A 7,727-nucleotide genomic window follows, 5' to 3' on the forward strand; every position below is an offset into this window, starting at 1 on the left:
CTCTCATGGACGGCACTGTCCAGTTCAGGGAGGGTGTTTCTCCTCTGCCCTGTCCGGCAGCCGGCATTGCAGGCAGCCAGAGTAGGTGGCCCTTTGGGTCCCTTACAGATGGAAAACTATGTCTCTGTTACTACAACTAATCCAGAATGCGGCACATAGACTGCTGACTGGGGGAAGCCGCCAAGACCACATAACACCGGTCCTGAAAGACCTACATTGGCCCCCAGTACATTTCTGAGCACAATTCAAAGTGCTGGTGCTGACCTTTAAAGAGATAAACAACTACCAGACTTTTAGAAGACATCTGAAGGAAGCCCTGTTTAGGGAAACTTTTAATGTTTGATGCATTACTGTATTTTAATATTTTGTTGAAAGCCGCCCAGAGTGGCTGGGGAAGCCCAGTCAGGTGGGTGGGGTATAAATAAATTATCATTATTATCATTATTATTATTATTTACTTTCCTGCTGTGCACAAGCAATGGGGATTCCAGACCCAAATATTATATATAAATAATTAAATGCATTAGTCATTTTTTTTTGCCATCGCAATTCAAAGTGATTTACCAGAAAAAAATACCTACCTACCTACATAAAAACTGAGAGTGAGGGATACATTAAGACATCCCACCCATTTTAAATGTTCATAGGTAGTGTTTTTGTCTGGCACCAAAGATATGAAATGAAGGCACCAGGTGAGCTTCCCTAGGCAGAGCATTCCACCAACAGGGAGCCACCACCAAAAAGGCCCTGTTCTCCTGTTGCCACCCTCCAGAGCTCCCATGAAGGTGGCACCTGGAGAAAGGCCTCAGGTGTCCATCACAAGGTCTGGGTCATTTCATACGGGGAGAGGCAGCCCTTGAGGTACTGTGGTCCTGAGTTGGACTATCACTTTGAATTGGGCCCTGGAAACTAACTGGCAGGTGGTGCAGGTGGGCCAGAATTGGTGCCCTGTGCTCAGAGTGCCTTGCCCCAGGGAGGAACTTGGATGCTGACTTCTTCAAATGAACGCACAGAAGCACAAATCAGGATACTCACCCCTTGCAGTGCGGTTTTCAGCAGGTATGGCAAACGCCAGTGTGCTTCTCGGGAGGAGGCCAACCTATGAAGGAAACTCAGCTGCTGTGTTTTGGAGCAGGCCTCTCCCAGGTAAGACCAGTACCACCCCCTTCCCCTTGCAAAAGAGACATTGGTGGAGACTTTCCCCCTTCCTCTCAGTCATCAGCCAGCAATCTGCATGGCAAAGGAATGGGTGAGTAGAAATGGCAATTCCTTCCTCCCTTCACTCACTCACTTACTTACTTACGGTACTTACTTACTGCATGTTTGTACCACTTTTTCCTCCAAGGAGCTCAAGGTGATGCATATTACCCAACACTCCTCAGTTCATCTCCACAACAACCCTGAGAGGCAGGTTAGACTGAGAGGCAGGGACCGGCCCAAGGTCGCCAGGTGAGCTGCAAGGCGGAGCAGCTCAAACCTTGGTCTGCCAGGTGATAGTACAAGACTCTAACCATTACAGTGCACTGCCTTATTTGGGGATGGGTTTCCTTCAGTGGCTTCTAGGTCAATGATCACCAACCAGCTACAGTAAAAGGTTAAAGCTGTGCCAGTTTAACATATATTTAAGCCTTAATATATATTTGAGGGACACGGGTGGCGCTGTAGTCTAAACCCCGGAGCCTAGGGCTTGCCGATCAGAAGGTCGGCGGTTCGAATCCCCGCGACGGGCTGAGCTCCTGTTGCTCGGTCCCTGCTCCTGCCAACCTAGCAGTTTGAAAGCACGTCAAGTGCAAGTAGATAAATAGGTACCACTCCGGCGGGAAGGTAAACACAATTTCCGTGCACTGCTCTGGTTCACCAGAAGCGGCTTAGTCCTGCTGGCCACGTGACCTGGAAGCTGTACGCCGGCTCCCTTGGCCAATAAAGCGAGATGAGCGCCACAACCCCAGAGTCGGCCACGACTAGACCTAATGGTCAGGGGTCCCTTTATCTTTAAGGTTACCAGACGTCCCCGTTTCCCGGGGACAGTCCCCGGATTTACAGATCAGTCCTCATGCAAAATCCATTGAAGTTGAAAAGTGTCCCTGAATTAATTGGAAAAAAATCTGATAACCTTGCTTTAAGGCTACTTCTCAAAAGCCCACTTTGGGCTGCCCATCCATGCGCTGCAGAGCCTCTTGTGAGGCACACCAGCCTCACCCTCCCTCCCTGATGAGCTCTGGGCACCAGGTTGCATCCATGGAGCAGGAATTCAAAGAGCAAACAGGGACCTCACTGACAACCACTGCGGATTGGCTGGCCCAGACAGCGGTTGCCAAGGGTTCAGAGACCAGTCATCTGTCGGAGGAGCCAAAGGCATCTGATTGGTGGCAGCTTCAGACTCTCAATGAGCCCAATTTGCCAGGACTCAGGAAGGCAGGAGGTGAGCGCATGGAAAAACAACAGCAATAATAACTCTTCGTAAGGCCAACCTGCTGACTAACTCAACAAGAATCCTTTAGTCACCTGTTTTTCAAAAGAGTAAGGTGGAAATCATAGGCACCAACTTCTAGGGGCCCAGATCTCTTTGCCCACCCCCCAATCAGATTCAAGGAGGGCTCCCCCACTGCTGGAAAGCACCAGGGACATGGCTGCCACTTGGCACTTACTCACACAATTGCCAGCTCCCCCCACCTCTATCCTATCACAGCTCCACTCTTGGTATTTTAGAGGCTGCAGAGGAGGCAGCAGAGGTCCTCTTCATTTTGGATAGGTCTGCCTGACGTAGAGTTCAAAGTCTCTCTGTATCCTTCCATGACTGTGGTGCAAAAGATTCAGCTTCACTCCCCCAGACACTGCAGTCCTCCTGCAAGATCGCTTCCGCACATCAACTTAAACACACACACACACCGGCAACATAACACACTTATTGTTAGGTCCTCAGAATGTCTTTAATTCAAAAAATATTTTAATGCTCTTTTTTTCCTTTTTGCTGTATTTTGCTTATTTATTTATTACATTAATAAAAAGGTAAAGGGCCCCCTGACCATTAGGTCCAGTCATGACCGACTGTGGGGTTGCGGCGCTCATCTCGCTTTACTGGCCGAGGAAGCCGGCGTACAGCTTCCGGGTCACGTGGCCAGCAGGACTAAGCCGCTTCTGGCGAACCAGAGCAGCGCACGGAAACACCATTTACCTTCCCGCCGGAGTGGTACCTATTTATCTACTTGCACTTTGAGGTGCTTTCAAACTCCTAGGTTGGTGGGAGCAGGGACCGAGCAATGGGAGCTCACCCCGTTGTGGGGATTTGAACCGCAGCCCTTCTGATCGGCAAGCCCTAGGCTCCATGGTTCAACCCACAGCGCCACCCGTGTCCCAGTTACATTAATATACCAGCTTTATCTGCCAAGGATCTCATGGTTCTCCTCTTCCCCATTTCATCCTCATAATAACCCTGTGAAGGAGGTAAGGCTGAGAGATACTGAGCGGCCTCCTCTGGCTGGGCGCCCCGTCATCCTGGAATGGGGAACAATGGGCCCAGTGGAACTGTGTGTCTGGCTTTTGGCTGATGCTGGAAGCTGGAACAACAAAAGACTGTCTCTTGCTCTGGGCTGGACCCAAAGCTGTGACTTAGAAACCTAACTGGAGAATTAGGCTGGGGAATTAAGGCGGCAAGCCCCTCCACCCTATACAAGAGATTTCCCCAAAGCAGCCAGATGTGTCTCTGCAGCCTCCAAAGCCGCTGTCCACCCTCGCGATGCGATTCAGGTGGAATTGTTTCCTCATGAAACCATCCACTAGTCATCTGCAGTGACCAAGGAAGGCAGCGCCCCAGGTTCCCTCCCCCCGCCTTTCGTTCAGAGATTTATTGCTGCGCTGGGGGGGGCAATGGGATCCGGAGGCCCCGAAGGACAAAAGCAGATGCCCCCCAGTCTGAGGGGCAGCACAAACATCCCATCCTCCGGGAGGAGCCTCACTGAAATGGGGCACTGCTCAAAGGGGAACGTCTCCCTCAGAAGGGGAAGAATGTGGTTTGCCCGTGGGCAGGGGGGGAGAAGACACATCTTTTTCTGAGCTGGCTGCTATGAAGCGGAGGGCAAGGGAGGCAACTGTGGGAAAGACAGCGACGGAGGAGACAGGAAATTCTTGGCATTGGCCTTAAGGCATTCAGAAGTGTGTGATTGTGTGTGTGTGTGTGTGTGAGAGAGAGAGAGAGAGAGAGAGAGAGAGAGAGAGCATGTTTATCAGATCTCTCACTTGAATCTGAAACTCTCGAGGGGCCCTGTTTTCACACTTTGTAAACATTTTAAAACATTTATTTAAATTATGTTTAAATTGGGTGTGCTATATGACTTTTTGGGATGCGGGTGGTGCTGTGGGTTAAACCACAGAGCCTAGGACTTGCCGATCAGAAGGTCGGTGGTTCGAATCCCCTTGACAGGGTGAGCTCCCGTTGCTCGGTCCCTGCTCCTGCCAACCTAGCAGTTCAAAAGCACGTCAGAGTTCAAGTAGATAAATAGGTACCGCTCTGGCGGGAAGGCAAACGGCATTTCCGTGCGCTGCTCTGGTTCGCCAGAAGCGGCTTAATCATGCTGGCCACATACCCGGAAGCTGTCTGCGGACAAATGCCAGCTCCCTTGGCTTATAGAGCGAGATGAGTGCGCAACCCGAGAGTCATCCGCGACTGGACTTAACGGTCAGGGGTCCCTTTACCTTTAAGCCTTAATTGTCACTAATTATTGCATCTCCTTGCCCTTCTGCTCCCACCATGCCACGTCCCCCAACTGAGATTTCAATTCCGGCACCTGGAAGAGTGAGCTGCAGTCGCAGCAATACATTTCTTGGCCTTGAAGGTTCCACCAAGACTTTCTGATTGTTCCCCCAAGTCACAGCTTTGCCCGCCGCCTTCTAGGCTTGTATGATTCTGGAAACTGAGCCCGGGACATCCTGCAAGTGCCTCACTCGGCCAAGGGCTTGTGTGAACAGGCCAGAGACAGGCTCTCCAATCCGCAGGGCTGAACAGCACTTGGGGACGCAGGTTGACAAACCGTCCAAGATTTATGGCTTTATCTGCCGTGGTAAAAACAGTCCCTTGCTGCAGCTTTTTTAATGGGCAAATTTATTAGGACTCCAGCTTCTGTGGGTCAGCATCTGGGGCAGACATCCAGGGCCAGGGCCCCACTCCGCAGAGGGACCAGGAGGGGCTCCGAGAGCCAGTTAGCAGGTGGGACAAGGACAAGGGAGCCCAGGCTTCACATCCCTGCTCCCCCTTGAAGCTCACCTGGGGGGGGGGCAGCCTCTGCCTCTCAGCCTAGCCTACCTGGCAGGGCTGTTTTGTGGATGAGAGCCTTGAGCTCCCTGGAGGAACAGGGGGGACATAATGCAAAGAGTAAGGACAGTAAAGCGCTTTTTGGAAAGTAGGGCAGAGCCACTGAGGAACATTGGGCCAGTCGCTGCTTCTCAGTCTAGCCTACCTCACAGGGCTGTTGTGAGGATTCAACAAGGAAGGGGAGGACCACGGACACCACCTTGGGGTTCATGGAGAAAAAAGATGGGATATAAATATAATAAAAATATTTTTTGAAGCAAGTAAGGTAATACACACAATCACCTTAGAAGACCCCTCTTCACCCCACTCAATCAGACCTGGAATGACTTAACTGCAGCGTTTGCAGACTAGGATCTATGGAGGCTGATGGCAAACGTTTGTTGACCTTTAAGGCAGGCAAGCTTTGTCTAGGTTGTTACCCGTCCTCCAAACCTCCACATCAGAGCATGGTATAAAGGTAAAGGGACCCCTGACCATTACGTCCAGTCGTGGCCGACTCTGGGGTTGCGGCGCTCATCTCGCTTTACTGGCCGAGGGAGCCGGCGTACAGCTTCCGGGTCATGTGGCCAGCAGGACTAAGCAGCTTCTAGCAAACCAGAGCAGCGCATGGAAACACCGTTTACCTTCCCACCGGAGCAGTACCTATTTATCTACTTGCACTTTGATGTGCTTTTGCACTGCTAAGTCAGCAGGAGCAGGAACCGAGCAACGGGAGCTCACCCCGTCACCGGATTCGAACCTCCAACCTTCTGATCAGCAAGTCCTACGCTCTGTGGTTTAACCCACCCGCATCCCACATCAGAGCATGAGGAGGGGCCAAAGTAGGACCATCTAGACCAGCAATCCTGTTCTCACAGTGACCAAGCCATTGCCTCTTGTTGCGGGAAGCGTGCAAGAAGGACCAGAGCGCAAGAGCACTCTCTCTTCCCGCAATTTCCAGCAACTTAAATTCAGAAGCCTTGCTGCCTCCAGCTGTGGAGGCAGAGGACCACCTGGCAAGTCGCCCCTGGAAGGCCACCACTTCACGAATTGGTTCAGTCCGTGACCCACGGGAGCCTTGAACGGGAGACTGGTGCTCCCACCCAGCCATTGGGCAGAAGGATCGCCGTCTGCCTGCCCCCCCCCCCCCGCGACCACCTCCAGCAAATTTACCAGCAGTCCGAGAAGCAGAGAGCCAGGCGCCGAGAGTCTGCAGACCATGCCGACCAGCTTGCCAGCTTTCATTCTCTGCGTGAAGGAGAGAAAACCCCTTAACTCAGGGCACCCCGAGGCTGTATAGAAGGGGAGAAGGACCTGGGCTCCAGGGAGGGAGGGGGCGCTGTCTCGGTGGGCCCAGGTCTCAAAACGCAAGAGGAGACCCAAATGCGCCAGAGAGGCTCAGTTTCAGAGCTCTCTGGAAGATGGATGGGTGTCCAGGAGAACCTGCCAGCAGTGGCGTAGCGTGGGGGGTGCAGGGGGGGGCCGGCCGCACCGGGGGCAACATCTGGGGGTTAGGGGGCGCAAATCCACGGGTTAGGGGGTGCAAATTACTTGCCTTGCCCCGGGTGCTGACAACCCACGCTACGCCACTGCCTGCCAGCAGAGCTTTTTTGAAGATCGCGCGCGCGCACCCGCCGCGGCCCTCTCTAAATGTGGTTTGGCTCGCTTGTCTGAGCCACCTGGAACCTCACGGGCAGTGCAGGGCAGCCGCTGGCCCTTGAACAGAAGCTTGATTCCGCCCAAGTGTCTCCTGTCCATCTTTCCTGGGGCTCTGGAATTCCACCGCTCCCCACAACTCCAGCGCCCCGGGAGGCGGGTGATGCGTTATCCTTCCTCACTCGCCACGGTCGACGACTGCTTTGAGGACCGTGTGTCCGGCGCTGCGCAAAGGGGGCCGTCGGAAGGGCCTTTAAAGAGGGCGGCCGCCCTCCCCTCGGCTCTTCCGAACATGCAGAGCCTATGCTTAAACCCCGACGGCGCCCGACCCGTAGAAGCACAGCGAACTCCGTGGGGGCGCATGGAAATATAGGGAGGCGAGCGCCCGCAGGACGCCCCCAAGCGCCCCATCCCCGACTCACCTGTCCACCTGGGAGCGGGGAAGCGGCCCGGCCACCCTCATGGTCGGTGTCACTCAGCGCACTGCGCTGTTGAGCAGAGAAGGTCCTGAAAGCGGGGAAGCGCCCGGGATGCAAACTGCTGTAGCAGAGGCGCATCCAGAGAGGCCAGTTCTGCTCTCTACACCGCCGCCGCCCCCTCCTCAGGCACTTTGCCCAAAGGGGACCGGCAGAGCCCCGCCCAGCCTGGGCACAAAAGCCTCACCCTCCTTCTCTCTGGGAAAGGGCCCAAGCCCGGGAGGGGGAGTATGATTCACCCAAAGTCGGGGGGGGGGGGAGATGGAAGGACAGCCCGTTCTCAGGCCCCACCTCGCGCAGTTTTGAAG

The 7,727-nt window shown here is 53.8% G+C and overlaps 1 protein-coding gene across 1 annotated transcript in view; it reads right to left on the minus strand.

Moving 5' to 3' along the window:
• Nucleotides 1-7,501, minus strand: part of ADGRD2 (adhesion G protein-coupled receptor D2) — a 71,427-nt gene extending 63,926 nt beyond the window's left edge. Inside the window, exons 1-3 of the mRNA XM_083422933.1 lie at nucleotides 7,366-7,501; nucleotides 6,461-6,535; nucleotides 1,036-1,099 (exon numbers count right to left, since the gene is read on the minus strand). Of these exons, the coding sequence (XP_083279059.1) occupies nucleotides 1,036-1,099; nucleotides 6,461-6,535; nucleotides 7,366-7,500 (274 nt within the window). The 5' untranslated portion in view covers nucleotide 7,501. The remainder of the gene's footprint in view (nucleotides 1-1,035; nucleotides 1,100-6,460; nucleotides 6,536-7,365) is intronic.
• Between the last annotated feature and the right edge of the window lie 226 nt (nucleotides 7,502-7,727).

This window comes from Podarcis tiliguerta (assembly GCF_965153285.1).
Source record: "Podarcis tiliguerta genome assembly, chromosome: Z".
Classification (NCBI taxonomy): Eukaryota; Metazoa; Chordata; class Lepidosauria; order Squamata; family Lacertidae; genus Podarcis; species Podarcis tiliguerta.